Below are 16,720 nucleotides of genomic sequence, written 5' to 3'. Positions count from 1 at the left end.
GGGGGGGGGGGGGGGCTTGATCCTAGGATCCTGGGATTATGACCCGAGCTGGAGGCAGCAGTTTAACTGACTGAGCCACCCAGGCAACCCCCCACCCCAAAAATACAACTTTAAAAACAAACAAACAAAACCACCTTTTTGCACCAAAGACATCTCAAGAATTCTTTCTGGACCATTTGCTCTAAACCGCAACACTTTCACCATCAACAAGCGCTCAGTGATCTCAAGAGGTGTGAGGTCCAACACTCTTCTTGGCCCCAGGCTTTGTCCCTCTAGGCTCCCCTAAAGGGAATCAACTAATAGTTTCTCTCCCCCAACCACTGTCCTTCCTCCCTCTCCCCAGTCAGCCCTCCAAGTACAGTAAGAAGTGGCTGTTGGGCCATCAGGGTTGGGTTGGGGATAAGGGGGGAGACAGTTTACCTGCCCGTACAAAGTAGCAGTGCAGGGAGTGCACATGGATGTCTTCACTCACAGACTTGGCTGCAGCCACCAGGGCCTGGCCCACAATCTGACCTCCAAACAGCCGCTGGGTTGTGGGTACCCAATAATGTCTTCCTCTGTGGGGTGAGGGGAAAGCAGGAAATACTTGGGTAGAACGTGGGGCCAAATCCTGCAACCATCATTAAGCCCATAGGGCAGGATCTCTCTGGGATCCTCCTGAAATCTGGTGAAAGCCATGAACCCTTCTCCCAGGCAAATACCCTGCCTCTGCATACAGCACACATAGAACTTCAAGGCCTTCAAGACTGCCCAACCCTTCTGTGGGCTTCGGTTGAAGATAAAGAACCAATCCCCTTATTTACACAAAGAGAACAGGAATCAGAGAGAGGGAAAGTGACTTGAGCAAGGTGACACAACTTAAATATTGCCAATCCTAGCAGTCTCTGCATCTTTTGTCCCCAGGTCCAGTGTTTCCTCCAATGCTGTATTCAAGGATAAGGCAGAAGACTGTCAAGGCTGTTAGGGGACCAAGACAAACCCGAAGAACTGGGGGTGGACTGCATTAAAGCCTGCCACCTGGACGGTCCAGTTCTTCCAAAAACTAGATCTAGAACTCTAAGAGCCCTCAGGCTTCCAGTCTGACCCTTCAGAGAACAGATGCAGAAACTAAGACCCCAAAGGTGAAACTGCAGCTTCCTACCGAGGAACCCAGCCCAGCCCTAAGTTAACATTTTTTAATACAATGGATTCCAAGTAGCCCTCCAGGAAGTTATTTGTAATTCATTAAGTAGGGGAAAGGGAAGTTAACACCTAAGATTGTTTTTGAAAAGCCAGTAGGAACCTTGAAGGACGAAACTATTAAATCTCTAGCTACAGAAAGCACTTAGGTGGCATCTGGAAGGAAACTGGCTCAGGCCTCGGAAAGAGCAATGAGCTACAAGATCCCTTCAAGTGGCGGAGGGAACGAGGTATGTAAGAGGAAAAGGACAATGAATATGCAAGGAGCTGCTTGTAAGTTTTAAACCTGATCAGCTGCGTGCACTTGGACAAGTCACCACCCTTTCTGGGCTCGCTCCCCCAGGGACACTGACTCCTCAAGGGTGGCTGCTGAGGCGGCTGTCTTAGGCCACCACTTTATAAGCCCAGATTGCTAGGACCTCCTAGTGGCGGGGCTGCGCAGACCTGGCGCGCAGAGGGACGAAGCTAGGGCAGCGAGGGCAGGTCAGCTCTCCCACACGCGGCAGAGCCTGCATCCCGCGCAGAACCCATCCTCGTCCAGGAGGCTATCAGCAGGGGGCAACGCGGAGGCTGCAGTCGAGATCAGAAGCCTCTGTCCCAACGGGAGGGATGCGAGCCAGATGCGGCCGGCTACCTGAACAGATCCTCGTCTAGCGGCTCGAGGTTGAGCACGCTGGTAACCAGGACGCTGCGGAGGTCCCCTGGGGGATCGCCGCCTCCCTGCTCGTCCTCTGGAGCCTGCCGGGACGACATGGGGTTCACTTGCTGTGGGGCAGGGCACTGCGCTGAGCGAACACGAACAGACCCGCACTGAACGCGGAGCTTTTTCCGGCAGCTTCCTCCAGTAACCGGAAATCCCCTGCCAACGCTGAGGAAACGGGATCCAAGTTGTGATTGGCCGGTGCTCCTGTCAGTCTTCGCGAGAGCCGGCTATCTTTCTCTGGCGATTGGAGAAAATGATTGCCAGTCTGGGCATCCCGCGTATGATTGGGTATGACTGTGAGGGGGCGGAACCCGGGGCTGAATAATAAGCGCTGAATGTCATTTCTCCTCAAATAGCAAAGACGCCCCCAGACCCTCATATCCCTCTCGGTTCTAGGGCTCCTCCTAAGCTCCGTAACAGGCCACTCAGTCGGGACCGACCCTCAGGCACACTGAACACGTTAGCCTGTAGGCCCTCATAGTGTGACCTCTGAACCCTGCTATTGATTTTGGGGACAGCCCCTCGTGTGGGCTGAGGGGGCGGCCATGGAGCTGGGCAGCTGCTTCAAGACCTACGAGGATTTCAAGGAGTGCTTCAGCGCCTACAAAAAGGAGAACAGGTGCTCCTTCATTCTCAGGGACTGCGTTTCCGTCCGCTTCCACAACCTCAACCATGGGACTTCCATCCGCGAGGACATCCTGTAAGGGCGGGGCGGGGCGGGGGCGGGGCAGAAGGGTGGGGAGGGAGCCCGACTGTCACCCGGAGGGAGGCCTGGAGGAGGAGGGAGTGCAGCTGGGCCCAGGTCTCCAGCAGGCGAGTAAGCAGCTGGCCTGTTCCTGGTGAAAAGAGCAAAACCTTCCCAGGCACTGCTTTTTGACCACCCACTTCCCTTCACTCATTCACTCCATTACAGTTTTCCCGGAATTCCCAGAATAGCTGCAATTTGCCCCATTCTTTGAGCACCTGCAGTATCCCTCATACAAAGTACTGTCTTCACAAATAGATAAAAACGCCTTCGCGATGACTTACTTCATCAGTGTTCTCTGGACAAAGCAATTAACGCGGTCGTTGTTGGTTAGTTTGCTCAGGCATTCGTTGGTTCGTTTTGTACACGGCTCTTGAGCTTCTGAGATTAACAGCCCTTTTAAAAACACTTCCCATGCCCCAGGCGTCCTTCCCTGTCGTTGGTGTGCATGACTTCCCCCGCAGGGCTGTATGGAAAATTATAGATAAATGCTATTTTTCCCTTTTGGCAGCTGAGAAAACTGGCCGAGAGGCTAAGATAAGGGTTGACAACTCCATTATCTTCAGGGGTCAGGTGAAAGAGCCCAGTGGAAGAAAGTTCAACGTTTAATCTCACCATTAGAGAAAGAACAATGAAATGACAACAGACATCAGGTCTTCTTAGCGGGGACCATGGAGGTGTGACTGGGGCGAAATGGAGAGCAGGCCCTATCTAATGAACTCCAGCTAATGGCCGCCAGGTGAAAATGAAGAGCCGGTGTTGTCAGAACTTGGGGGCAGAAGTCAGAAATCCAGGCTTTGGGTCAGTATCTCCACTTTTTAAAAATTGCAAGTCAGTTCAAATTTGAATACATTCCAAGGGGGCCAACTCAAAGTACTTTATGGGCTCCCTGTCTCCATTACGTTAACCAGTTAAGGGAGAGGTGAAGAGCTCTTCTTGAGTCTGTTGGACTTCGGTAGTATTCAGCTCAAAATAATCCACATACCAAAGTGGCAAATCCTGGGGCAGCCTGCCTTGAACCCCACTGGTGGTTAAAAGGAAGAGCTCAGGAGTCCAAAAGACAGGTTTTACCCTAGAGTTTGGGCAAGACTTAATTTCTCTGACCATTTTGTCCTCTGTAAAATGAGGTGGGTGTGGTGAAGAAGTAAGAAAATGCATGTAGGAGCAGAAACTTGGTGCTCTGTAAGTACTCACCGGAGCTGTAACTTAGTACATGTTAGAAAGTGGTACTTGGACACAGTACTTCAAGAGGCAAATGCGGTATGGGAATTGTCACTAAGTGACCAAAAGTCCCATTCCACTGGGAGATTCTCTGATTTTTATGCCCAGTTTCCCCTCTCATTTTTGTATATGGCTGTTGTGTTTTTCTTTTTGTTATGTCTTTTTGGGGATTGATAGTACTCAAACAGTCCGTGAAGTAGTCTCCTATCTCTTTCCATTGCTGTTCAGTGTAATAGCTACCTTTTTGTTTGGACCGCATTCCACACACTCTGCTAAGTACTTTACTTGCATTGTTTTTATTTAATCCTCATCACACCCTTTGAACAAGGCCCTTATTATCTGGGTTTTCATTTTCCATGTGTGCATAGTCACAAGGCCCGGTAGGAAAGCAGATGTCATGCAAAACTCTTGCTAATAAACCAGGCACTGATAAAATTAGTCACTACTAAATAATGTCCTGCTTATCCCTACCGGTCCCATTAGCATCTTTGGCACTCAGTTTCTGGCCAATCAATAGATGTCGTAAACATCAGGATAACACAATGGAGATAAAACTAAGTGCAAACTGAAATTACACATCTCCAAGAGCTGTAGGACTTAATGAAGTCTCTGAAAGTAATGAGTGAGAATTCCTTTCATCACTCTCAGCCTGACACCTGTGAACAAGGGAAGAAGGGAAATCAACAAGGCTGATGATGTGATAGGAATTTGACAAAGGATATGCATAGTAAAGAATTAAATTAGGCCCTTGGGAAGCCTGATAAAGCCCAGGAATGTTTCCCTAAAACTGACCTTTCCATATTGTAAAATTGAGACAGTAAATGAAGTATCATAGTGTTTGGGGAGAATGCATCAGGAAAAAAAAAAAAAACCAACAGTTGACACTGTAAGTCAACTTACTTACCCTGAAGTAGCTGAGTACTTCAGGGCTCGTCTAAGCCAATTAAGGTAATCTCATTAGGAATGGGCAGGGTTACTGGCCCAATTCTGGAGAAAGAAAATGATAGGAAATCCGTAGGATTTTGATTTTGATTATTTTAAGAATTGGTATATGCTGCCATTATAACCTACATTTTGTTAAATATAATATATTTTTTAAAGATTTTATTTGTCAAGAGAGAGCACAAGCAGGGGGAGAAGCAGGCTCCCCACTGAGCAAGGAGCCCAATGCGGGACTTGATCCCAGAACCCTGGGATCATGACCCTAGCCAAAGGCAGACACTTAACAGACTGAGCCAACCAAGTGTCCCTATATTTTCTTAACTATTTGTTTAAGTGATCTCTATACCCAACATGGGGCTTGAGCTCCCTACCCTGAGATCAAGAGTCACATGCTCTTCCAACTGAGCCAGCCACCTGCCCCTAAATAAATATAATTCAAACTTCACAATTCAGTTCCACTGAAATCTTTTTTTCCACTATGATATGTTATTTCTGGGGGATGTTTTTGGCTGCAATTAACTGAAAACTCTGACTCAAATGGCTTATTTCTTAGAAGCCTAGAGGGGGGCCTTTGAAGGTGACTGTTTCCAAGGCCCAGGCTTTTTATGTCTCTCCACGCTGCCGTCCTCAGGTCTCAGCTTTGCCTGCAGGAAGGCTCCCACATGGCACAAATGCAGGAGTCATGTCCAAAGGGAAAAGCCTTCCTTGGTTTCCTACGGATTTCCTATCATTTTCTTTCTCCAGAATTGGGCCAGTAACCCTGCCTATTCCTAATGAGATTACCTTAATTGGCTTAGACGACCCCTGAAGTACTTAGCTATGTGGGGGAGCAATAGCAACCCAAATTAAGTTAGCCTTCTGTTAGAATGAAGAAGGGGCTAAGGGCTCTTGAGTAACAACCCACAGATCCACTCACAGCCTTTTACGTGAATTCACTTTTAGTGGTTCTGGATGGTTTTGGATGAGGTACTGACTTTTCATAGACCAGTACTCTTGTGATTTCTGTATTTACAGAAAAGGATTTGGAGGCTCAGAGGAAGTGAAATGACTTGTCCAGGTTCACACAGCTAGTACTTTGGTAGAGCTGGAACTTAAAAGATCTTCTGACTCAGAATCTTGTTGCTATCTCAAGTTATATTGTCTAAAATGGCTTTACTCCACCCATAAAAATCCTGTTCATTGCTGAAGGTGTGATTTACACACAATGACACAAATCTTATGTAAAATTAATCAAAAGCCTTATGCACAAAAGCCTTAAATCTTATGTAAAATTAATCTGTACCAGTCCCAGAGGGTGAATCACTCTTTGTTCAGGTATAAGTATGTTGCTTATACTTTTCTTTAACCAGTCACTTAATGTTGATTTCACTGGCTACCTATGTGAGCCTCTCTCTGCTCACTAGACTTCGAGAGTGGAGACTATCTAATTATGTTGTGTTGCCCTGTGAGCCACTAATGTTCAGTACGTAACAGGACTTGGTAATTGTTTGAAATTCAACAAAGGACTTGTTCATAGTCATAGTTAGGAAAAGGAATAGTGCTAGGACTAGAAGCTGAGTGTTCTGATGGAATGCTCCCAGTGGTCTTCCTAGTATACTTCTCATGTTCTAGGAGGATAACTTCCTGTGCTCTGCAGTCAATCATTTAACATTCATTTGGTACTCGAGCTTCGTGCACCTGGTGTGTGCTAGCTGTGGGAGCGGACACTGGGAGCACACTGGCAGCGCTATCCAGGAGGGAATGCAAACACCAGCAAAGCAGATGGGAAGCAAGGTTGGCTGACTCCCTTCCTCCAGATCCTGGTTGAGCAGTCTAAGATAAAAACAGTAAGGGAGATTCAGAAAGGTGTGAAACCTTGTGCCTGTCTTCAAGGGAGTGATGCTTTAAGCCGCGAGACAACTAAGTACAGATTAAAACAACTTGCAGTGCTCCAAGTTCTTAACAAAAGATTTGTATATTTCGGTGTATGTAGGTTATGTCTCAATTAAAAAGATGAAATGAAGCAGGGAGAAAACAAGCTTCAACCCACTACCCATGATGTTTGAAATGCATGATGACAACATGAATTTTATGTTTAGAGATCTTTAAGGAAGTTAATTGAACCCAACTAGTTGTTGAGGGTCAAGTTGACGAGGGTAAGAATGAGAATTCTGGGAAAGGAGAGAGATTTTGAAAGTGGACAGGCAGTATAAGGGTTAACTACACAGACTGTCATCAGGCAGGCTTAGTTCAAATCCCAGATTGGTATCCTTAAGAACACTTTTAAGCCTGTTTCCCCATCTATAAAATGAGGATAATAGAACCTCTTTCCTAGTCTAAAATGGTGCATGTTAGGGGCTTAATATAGCCTGGCATATAATACCTTAATACATGTAGTACTGATAGGAAAGCGTGTAAACGGATTGTTAACGTATTGGGTATCGATGTGGAAAAGGAGGAGTTAAAAAGAATGCCAAGGTTTCTACCCTGGGAGGTACAGTCAGTCATTAATGGAACCAGGAAAGAAGTGAAAGACCTTTCTGGTTGGGATTCACCAGTGTCTTTTTTTGGACTAGCCTAATAAACATGCACTAAGAGCGCATGAAGTCCATCTAATTTGATGAGCTAGGGCTCTGCTAAGATGTTGAGCCAGCAAAAGGGTAGGGCCCGGTGTATGGGCTCGGGGAAGTCTTCCCAGAAACGATGATGGTTGCATGTAGTCAAGGATGAGTAAACTTTGAGATGAAGGCAGGTGGGAAGGGCATCCCAGAGAGAGACACACACAAGCAAAGGCAGAGAGGTGAGACCCAGCACAGTGAATCCAGGAAGCTGTAGACAGTTTGTCTTTCTAGGGCACAAAAAATAAGATGGTGAGGGGGTGGGAAAGGACGGGCTGCCGAGATGGGCAGAATCCATGCCCCAGTCACCACTGACTGGCCTTGTCATGCTACTGGGCTGCTCCGGCCCCTTCCTGGCCTGAGCTGGGGATAGTGTTGCCGCCCTGTGCACGCAACAGGGCATTTTCAAATGTGCAGGCATTTTCAGCCTTGGACCCCTCCACCCTGTTATTGCAGGCCTGACATATCCTGTTTTTCTAAGCTTACCCCACGGGGTGGGCAGACAGGACCAGCTAGATTAGTGTGTTTGGAAAAGGGTTAGTGAAGTGCCCAGGCTGTGTCACGTCATGCCAGGGGCTGAGATTTTTTCCCCTTTCCTGGTGGCTAGGACACTCCCTGAGGAGCAGGGGTGTGACCCATCCCACCCACGGTCTATGCGTCATTTATCAGAACATCTTTGATAAGCATCTGTTAAAAGAATAGCATTGTGTTAGGTGCTTGAAATACACCAAATAACTCAGTCCTGCCACTTGATGACAGCCCCATCCAATTATAAAGGTACTTTATAAACACCCAAGAGAAAGTCACAAGGCATAGGAGTTGTAATAACAGCAGCAGGCTTTTCTTTAGCATAAATAAAAGGCTGAACCAGGCTCTGGGCTAAATATTACATCTGAGTCTTACTTAACCCTCATAACAATCTTTTTTTTTTTTTTTTTTTTTTTTAAGATTTTATTTTTAACTAATCTCTACACCCAACATGGGGTTTGAACTTACAAGACCAAGAAAAGAGTTTCACGCTCTACCAACTGAGCCAGCCAGGTATCCCTAATGTTCATAACAATCTTAATAAGATAGTCTTCTGAGTGGTGGAGCCCTGATTAATACCCAGGCAGTTAGCCTCCAGCTTCTCCACTGTTTACTGCCACCCAGAGAAGTTTTTAAGAAGTTTTTAAGCCTTTTTTTTTTTTTTTAAGATTTTATTCATTTATTCGACAGACAGAGATCACAGGTAGGCAGAGAGGCAGGCAGAGAGAGAGGAGGAAGCAGGCTCCCCGACGAGCGGAGAGCCCGACGCAGGGCTCGATCCCAGGACCCCGAGATCACGACCCGAGCTGAAGGCAGAGGCCTTAACCCACTGAGCCACCCAGGTGCCCCTTTTAAGCCTTTTATGTTAAATAAATGCTATGAATTCAGAAAAGGGAGCAGTTAACTGTGGGTTGAAGACATCCACAAAGCCTTCCTGGAGAAGGTGGGACCTGATTTGGCCTTGAAGCATGGGTCGAATGGGGATAGGAAAAGAGCAAATTTTCAATTTAATCACCCCTCTCCTTTGAATCTTCACTATCAGCCTAGAATGGTAAAGCTGACAGGGACCTGAAGATCATCTGATCCAGGGGTTCTCAGACTCTCTTAGGATTTGGACACTTTTGTTTAAGTAAAAGAGAGATTAATAGAGATGTTTACTGTGAGAGAGGGCCACTTGTATCTTTACTGTCTGGAGGAAGAGAAGGCAAAGGCAGGAATGAAGGGGACATTTTTTTTAAGGTTTTATTTATTTATTTGACAGAGAGAGACACAGCTAGAAAGGGAGTACAAGCAGGGGGAATGGGAGAGGAAGAAGCAGGCTTCCTGCAGAGCAGGAAGCCGGATGCCGGGCTCAATCCCAGGACCCTGGTATCATGACCTGAGCCAAAGGCAGACGCTTAACCACTGAGCCACCCAGGTGCCCCCAAAGGGGACATTTTATTTTATTTTATTTAAAGATTTATTTATTTATTTGACAGAGATCACAAGTAGGCAGAGAGGCAGGCAGAGAGAGGAGGAGGAAGCAGGCTCCCCGCTGAGCCCCGGGGCTCGATCCCAGGACCCTGAGATCATGACCGGAGCCGAAGGCAGAGGCTTTAACCCACTGAGCCACCCAGGCTCCCCTAAAGGGGACATTTTAAACAGTGAGGAGCCAGCTGGCCCTTTGCTACTGCCTGTTGTCTGTTTTCCCTTGTGTCTTGCCTCACACTGAATCATTGGGAACTACAGATGGGCCATAGAGGGTGAATGAAAGGAGCGGGGCTTAGAACTGCGGATGATGAAAATGAATGCCGTGTTAGTTGGACAGGGTCTTGATAAAAGAGTCGAACACTTTGGGATTGGAGTGTGAATGTCATTCTCCCTTCCCTACATCCTACACTGCCTCGTGATCTCTGGGACACATACCAGCCACTGTATTCCTATGGGGTCTTGTCTTTTTTTTTTTTTTTTTTTAAGATTTTATTTATTTGAGAAAGAGAGCACACAAGAAGAGGGAGAAGCAGGCTCCCTGCTGAACAAGGAGCCCAATGTGGGACTCGATCCCAGGACCCCAGGATTATGACCTGAGTGGAAGGCAGACCCTTAACTACCTGAGCTACCCAGGCATCCCCAGGGTCTTGTCTTCTAAGAGAAAGGGGCCGGCAGCACCTTTCTCACTGTCACCTCTACCTTCTCTAGATACATGCAGGTGAAATTTGTCTGTATTCGGACTCAGTCAAACAGGAAGAGAACCTCAGAGGCGGACATGTGCCCAGCGTACTTGCTTCTGCGATATAATGAGAAACTGGACAGACTGTTCATCAGTGAACTCAACACCCAGCATATCCATGTTGACTCCAAACCTGCAGGTCCTAGAGGAGACACCGCTGACAAATCTCAAAAGACAGTGTGCCTGCAGAAACCCCAGCCTGAGAAGTCTGCGATCAAGAAAGACCTTGACCTGGCCGAGAAGTCCCCCATTGAACCATCATTTTGCTTAGATAAGGCCCAAGCACCCTCAAAGCCAGAGCAGGAGGGCATCACTCCTTCTGACCTGGCCAAGATAGCAAAAGTGATGAAGAACTTTCTTAAGGTGGATGAGGGTTCCATGGCCTCTCTCAGCGTGGGCAACAGCCAAGACCTGGACCGGCTCAGCTTCCAGAGCAGCAAGATGAGCGATCTGTTCATCCGCTTCCCAGAGAATCTCTTGCTACACCGGGTGGAGAATGCCCAGGGCCACATCCTTTATGCTTTCTTAGTGGAGAACAAGGAACGAGAGGGTCGCGTGGTACACTTTGCTGTGCTTCAGGCTGAGACAGCTACCTCCGTGGCCAAGATGCTGAGTATCTTCACAGAGTTCAACTCCGATTGGCCCAAGGTCAAGGTGGTGTTTGTGGACCCGTCCTTCCCTCACGGAGCCATCCTGCAGGAGATCTTCCCTGCTGCGCGTATCCTCCTCTCCATCTACCACACCACCCGGCTCCTGGAGAAGAAGTTGCATCGGAGTTCAGCAAATCCATCCTTTAAAAGGCTCATGAAGGAAGCCCTGCGGGAGGCCGTGTTTGTCACTTCTGACGCCAGCCTCCAAAATCTCCGTCAGATGTCCCAAGCCCTACTAGATGAGCAGCTCTTCGGCTTCCTGCAGGCCCACTGGTTCTCCTGTGAACTGCTCTGGTACATGCACGTGAGGAAAGGCCTGCACGCGTGTAACACGTATATGGACAGCCTAGACGTGGTCACCAGCAAGGTGTCCAGCCTCTTCCGGGAACAGCAGTCTCTGCCGGACTGCATCCTCCGCTTTGTGGATTATATAGACTTCTTTAATACCAAAGGCTTGAAGAACTTGCCCACAGCTCCTCCCAAGTTAAAGAGAGCCCGGCCAGCCAGTGTACCACCAAAGCCCAAGAAGGCATTCGGAGCCTGTTGGGGGAGCCTCACCAAGCTCGCCGTGGAAGAGCCCAAGCCAGGCGCACAGCAGGTGGAGCTGGAGCAGCAGCCACAGATGCGGCCCTCCCAGGGTGGCATGCTAGACGCCTTGCACGGCAGTGGCTCCCAACTGGCCTATAAGCTGTGCCAGAATGAGTGGGAGGTGGTACAGAACTCCACTCACCTGGTGGACCTGGCTGGCTCCTCGGTGGACATTCAGCTACTAGAGGATTCTCACCAGGTGAGCAAAGACGGCTGTAGCTGCAGCTGTTCCTTTCAACGCTGGTACCACCTGCCATGCCGGCACATTTTGGCCCTGCTGCACACCAGCCAGAAGCCCGTGGGAGAAGCCATGGTGTGCCGTCGGTGGCAGAAGAGGTACCAGCACCTCCTTGGGCCCAGTGGGGAGCTCCGGGACCCCGTCATGGTCCTAAACACAGGCCAGCCTGGGAAAGAAGGACGGAATGACATGATTCAGGACCTAAGTAGGGAGCTAGCAAACCTGCTCATGCAGACCGAGGGGCCAGAGCTGGAGGAGCGCTGTTCCACCCTGCGCAAGATCGTGGACATCTGGGCGGACCCCTGCCAGCCACCTGAGCCCAGTCAGCAGCCAGAGGACTTCAAGGATGTGGGCCGCCTCCCTTTCCTCTGGGGAAAGCCAGAGGAAGGGGAGGGACTCCCTCTCGCTGGAGCCATGATTCACAACTGAAGCACTTGCACTGGCACATTGGACCACAGACCCCTCTCCTTGGAAGTCTGGGAACTCAAGGCAGGCAGGACATGCCAGGGGTCAGCATTTTCACCAGTGTCTTCCTAGGTAGGGCTAGGAAGATTGTTACAAGAGGGGGAAGAGGAACCCCACTGTGTGACAGTCCTTTGAATCCACCTCTTTTCTGCCCTACCTTTGTCATTCCTCCTGAGCCTCCTTCAGTGTCAAGGCCAAAGTTATCCCCGTGCTGAAAGGTCACCCCTCTTTCTGCCCTGACTCCTGAGACAGATATTACTACCATTAGAGAGATGAACTCCTGCCCAGGATTGGGTGAGACAAAATATACCTGGTAAAAGGACCTATTTTCAGGGACAAAGGGACAGAGGGTGATCCTTGACTGTTGCTGCTCTTTACAAAGATTCTGTTATTTGTACTTATTTTTATTCATATTAAATAAAAGTTGTGGGGTTTTTTGTTTTTTTGGTTTTTTTTTTTAATTTGACAGAGATCACAAGTAGGCAGAGAGGCAGACGGTGGGGGGGGGGGGAGCAGGCTCCCTGCTGAGCAGAGTGTCCGATGCGGGGTTCGATCCCAGGACCCTGAGATCATGACCTGAGCCGAAGGCAGAGGCTTAACCCACTGAGCCACCCAGGCACCCCTGTGTTGTTTTTTTTAATAAAATCAAAGAAGCATCGCTTCTCGGCCTTTTGGCTAAGATCAAGTGTAAAATCAAAGAAGCAGGTGAAATGCGCGCTGCCTGAACAGGGAAGGAATGTAATGGAGGTTGTGGAGTGCGAAGCACGTGATGCCTTAAATTCAAAGTCTTAGCAGTCCACCACCAACTTCATCCTCTTCCTACCAATCAAGGCTTCAACACGGATTTCAGGCTGCCTAGAATTCTAGTAGGAGGAAGCCAAATAGATGTGGGGCAGGGGGAACCTAAAGCCAGATTCCACTGCCTATATTTGAAGGGGGACTGTGGGCAAGTTTCTAATTTCTTTAACCTCGGGCTTCTCATCTGTAAAGATAAGTGTTGGTCTGTTCTAATCCCAATTTACCCTCTAGATTTATATAAACAGAGCATTTTCCTTCCAGTTCTAAGCCCCAGTATGGGCTTCTGTTGTTGCTAGTTTATAGTTTTAATCACTTAAAACCTGGGAGCTACCCAGCTTTCCCAGATGTCATCTTCAGGGGAACCGAGGGCAAAGGTGGCAGTCTTGGCTCCTGCACTGGTCTGCCATGACCTCAAGTCACAGGGCCATTCTGGATCGGTTTCTTCTGTAAAACACTGGAGGGGGTGGGGCTAGGCAACACAAGGTTCAGCTCTCATAAGGAGATCTGGATTTCCTCAACTGTTATGGCTGGGCCCCTGACCCCTGGTGGAGAAGGCAGAATCTGAGACCTGGGCCCCAGTTTCCCCATCAGGCGGAAGACAGTACAGTCCCATAGCCGGCCTTTCCCACCCCCCAACCCCTCGGGAGGAGGTTGGAATTTGACCAGAAAAGAAAGAAAAATCCATAAAGCACTGCTATTTATTTTCCTTTTTCATTTTCGGCCTCGGAGGAGTTTCCATAGTAACACGGCCTTCCAGAGTCTTCTCTCCCACCCCCACCCCCACCCCGCCCCGCCCCGCCAACAGACGCGGGGCTTCGGAGTTCCAGCCTCAGGGCTCAGGCTCGCGTGGATGCTAGTGTCCTCGGGCTTTCATTGGTCACCGCCAGCCGAGCCCCTCGTAACCCTAGGAACAGCACCCGCCCACAAATCGCCGGGCTACGATTGGTCTAATCCCCCCAAACCGAACGCGAACTCTTCAGGCCATTGGCCCAAGTCACGGCGAAGCTGGTGCCGCGGTTGGTGAGCCTAGAGGTCAGTCAGAGTCAGAGGCAGGGTCAAATAGGGAGAAATGGCGACGGAGCCAGGCAGTGGGTAAGTGATTCTGAAGGGTGGAGGTGTGAGGCGATTGATGATCGCGGTCAGCCGTGACACAGCTCCAAAGGGGTGGGAGGTTGACTTCTCTTCTGGCTCCGGCCGGACTCCGAATGGGAACGTCTGATATCTACATCCTCCCACCCGGGTTAGAGGTGAGAGGTCAGAGGCCGCGTCCCCACTCTGGTGTTTGGACCTCAGGTACTTTGGAAAGCAGTCAGGATCCCGAGCCAAAGACTCAGCTTCTAGCTACTTATGGAGTAATGGTGGGAAAGTCACTTAACCTCTTTGAACCTCAGTTTCTCATCTGTAAAATGGGGATAGTAACCCGGTTTAGGGCCAAATAGACGAAGCTTTTAAACACAGTACTGCAGTTAATAGAGGGATTTATGGAGAGGCAGGAGAAGCCAAGCACATGTGATAGCCCCTGTTCGTGGTTCAAGGGCTTGAGGCTCAGAAAGAGTCACTGACTTGCCTGGAATCATACAATTTGGGGCGCAATTAGGTTCTCTTATATATACTAGGACCAAATGGAAGAATGGATGCCAAGCGGTAATCTGTAAATATAAAGAGCTAAACAAATATTTAAAAAGCTATCTAGGGGGGTGGGGAGGCCATATGCACCTCCACCCCTCACACCCACTTAAATCTCTGAGAACTGAATCTTTCCATGGCCAGCTTATCAGTTAGGTTTCAGCTCCAATGTCATCCTCTCTCCCCACCAAGAGACACCTTCCCTTCCCGCCTTAGCTAAATTTCTCTCCCATCTTAATGTCTACCTGTTACCCAGTTTTGTGCTCTCTGCAACCTTCATTGCCTGTTAAATCTTTATCTGTTTACATGTTTATCATGCATCTCCCCCAGAACAGTGCTGATCCACAGTAAGCAATATTGTCTGGATGAATAATTGAGGAGCCAAGCCCCTACTGTCTCCTTAAGATTCTGTTCCTCTCCATAGGCGCATCTTTGGAACAAGATCGGGGAACTACATCCCAGCCTCACGCTTCAGCTTGCTTGGAGCTTGAGACCTTGAGAGTCTCCTGGACAGCAGTCTTGCGGAGAAAGTATTTTGACCTTGGCATCTAGACGTCTCCCATCTCCCCCATGGCCCTGACAATGCTGAATGAGTTCCTGATTGAGGACCCAAACCCACCTATGCTGCTCTATCAGGTTAGCAAGACTGCTCAGTTAGATACCCTCAACTACCAGAGCCACTTAATGCAAGGGGTCTTTGCCCATTTCCCTGAGATCTTATTTATCCACCGGACCTATAACCCAACGGGCAAGGTGCTATATACCTTCCTGGTAGATGGACCTCGGGTGCAGCTGGAGGGTCATCTGGCCCGGGCAGTCTACTTCGCCATTCCAGCCAAGGAGGATGCTGAAGGCCTGGCCCAGATGTTCCAGGTGTTCAAGAAGTTTAACCCAGCATGGGCGAGAGTCTGTACCATCCTGGTGGATCCCCACTTCCTCCCGCTGCCCACCCTCGCTATGGAATTCCCCGCAGCTGAGGTCCTGCTCTCAGCCTTTCACATCTGTAAGTTCCTCCAGGGCAAGTTCTATCAGCTGTCCCTCGAACAGCCTGTGGAGAGGGTGCTCCTCAGTGCCCTGCAGAGCACAATGTGCTCGGCCACCGCTGGCAACCTGAGGAAGCTGTATACACTCCTGAGCAGCTGCATTCCTCCGGCCCGGCTGCCCGAGCTCCACTCCCACTGGCTGCTCAATGACCGGATCTGGCTGGCGCACCGCTGGCGAAGCCGAGCTGAGAGCAGCCGCTACTTCCAGGGCCTGGAGGTCACCACCCGCGTCCTCAGCCAGCTCTTCGGCACCACCCCCTGTGTGGAACAAGGCATGGCCTCTCTGCTCCGGTACATGCAGCAGAATGCGGGAGACGAGGCGAGCTTCAGCCTGGGCCTGAGTCCCCAGAACAGTCACGCCCCCTTAGACGTCAGCCCGGAAAGCCCCAAAGTGGAGCGGCTGGTAGAAGCCCGCATCCAGCACTCCCTCAATGCCATCTGCACGGGGCCGGCCGCCCAGCTCTGTCTGGGGGAGCTTGCTGTGGTCCAGAAATCTGTGCACCTCGTCGGCTCCGGCTCGGAGAAGGTGAACATCCAGATCCTGGAGGACACCCATCGGGTGCAGCCCCAGCCCCCTGCCAGCTGCAGCTGCTACTTTCACCAGGCCTTCCGCCTGCCCTGCCGCCACATCCTGGCCATGCTCAGTGCTCGCCACCAGGTGCTTCAGCCCGACATGCTGCCCGCCCAGTGGACAGCAGGCTGTGCTGCCAGTCTAGACAACATTCTGGGCAGCAAGTGGAGTGAGACGCTGGATAAGCACTTGGCCGTGGCTCTCCTCACCGAGGAGGTGGGTCAGCTCTTGCAGCACTGCAGCCAGGAGGAGTTTGAACGGAGGTACAGCACCCTGCGGGAGCTGGCCGACAGCTGGATCGGCCCTTATGAGCAGGTCCAACTCTGATTACCTTCCGTGCCCAGAGATGCTCATGCACACATACCCGCTCACATCCACCCCTACATGCACAACACACACTCACACTATTAGACTTCCGTGGGCCTTCCTTCCAGGAAAGGACAAGGGTCTTCTATTCTACCGCGGCCTGTTACCTAAAATGTGTCTAGTTCCTAAGACAGGAGTCAGCAAACCTTTTCTGTAAAGGGCCTGGCAGTAAATATTTTAGACTTTGCTGGCCACGGTCTCTGTTGTATATTCTCAGTTTGGTTTGGTTTGGCAGCCTTTTCAAATGATTA

General features: G+C 49.7%; 3 protein-coding genes across 4 annotated transcripts in view; 2 read left to right on the top strand and 1 right to left on the bottom strand.

The window, feature by feature from the left end:
* The window catches only part of LOC111141409 (acyl-CoA thioesterase 8), a 12,173-nt gene extending 10,113 nt beyond the window's left edge, over positions 1 to 2,060 (bottom strand). Inside the window, exons 1-2 of one of the 2 annotated variants that reach the window (XM_022493933.1) lie at positions 1,814 to 2,060; positions 421 to 557 (exon numbers count right to left, since the gene is read on the bottom strand). In XM_022493933.1, the coding sequence (XP_022349641.1) occupies positions 421 to 557; positions 1,814 to 1,932 (256 nt within the window). In that variant the 5' untranslated portion in view covers positions 1,933 to 2,060. The remainder of the gene's footprint in view (positions 1 to 420; positions 558 to 1,813) is intronic. The other variant, XM_022493934.1, reaches the window with a different exon arrangement.
* Positions 2,061 to 2,189: 129 nt separating this feature from the next.
* On the top strand, positions 2,190 to 12,502 carry LOC111141616 (zinc finger SWIM-type containing 3). Its single transcript, XM_022494312.1, has 2 exons — positions 2,190 to 2,582; positions 10,094 to 12,502. The coding sequence occupies exons 1-2, from the start codon at positions 2,428 to 2,430 to the stop codon at positions 12,027 to 12,029; spliced, it is 2,091 nt and encodes a 696-aa protein (XP_022350020.1). The 5' UTR covers positions 2,190 to 2,427; the 3' UTR covers positions 12,030 to 12,502.
* A 1,369-nt stretch (positions 12,503 to 13,871) lies between these two features.
* LOC111141796 (zinc finger SWIM-type containing 1) lies at positions 13,872 to 16,661 on the top strand. Its single transcript, XM_022494614.1, has 2 exons — positions 13,872 to 13,955; positions 14,914 to 16,661. The coding sequence occupies exon 2, from the start codon at positions 15,060 to 15,062 to the stop codon at positions 16,428 to 16,430; it is 1,371 nt and encodes a 456-aa protein (XP_022350322.1). The 5' UTR covers positions 13,872 to 13,955; positions 14,914 to 15,059; the 3' UTR covers positions 16,431 to 16,661.
* The last annotated feature ends 59 nt before the right edge of the window (positions 16,662 to 16,720 follow it).

The sequence above is a fragment of the Enhydra lutris genome, unplaced genomic scaffold, assembly GCF_002288905.1.
Source record: "Enhydra lutris kenyoni isolate GAN:26980312 unplaced genomic scaffold, ASM228890v2 scaffoldscaffold6, whole genome shotgun sequence".
In the NCBI taxonomy this organism is placed as follows: Eukaryota; Metazoa; Chordata; class Mammalia; order Carnivora; family Mustelidae; genus Enhydra; species Enhydra lutris.
The sequence above is the reverse complement of the archived record's forward strand: the minus strand, read 5'-3'. Positions and strand labels throughout refer to the sequence as shown.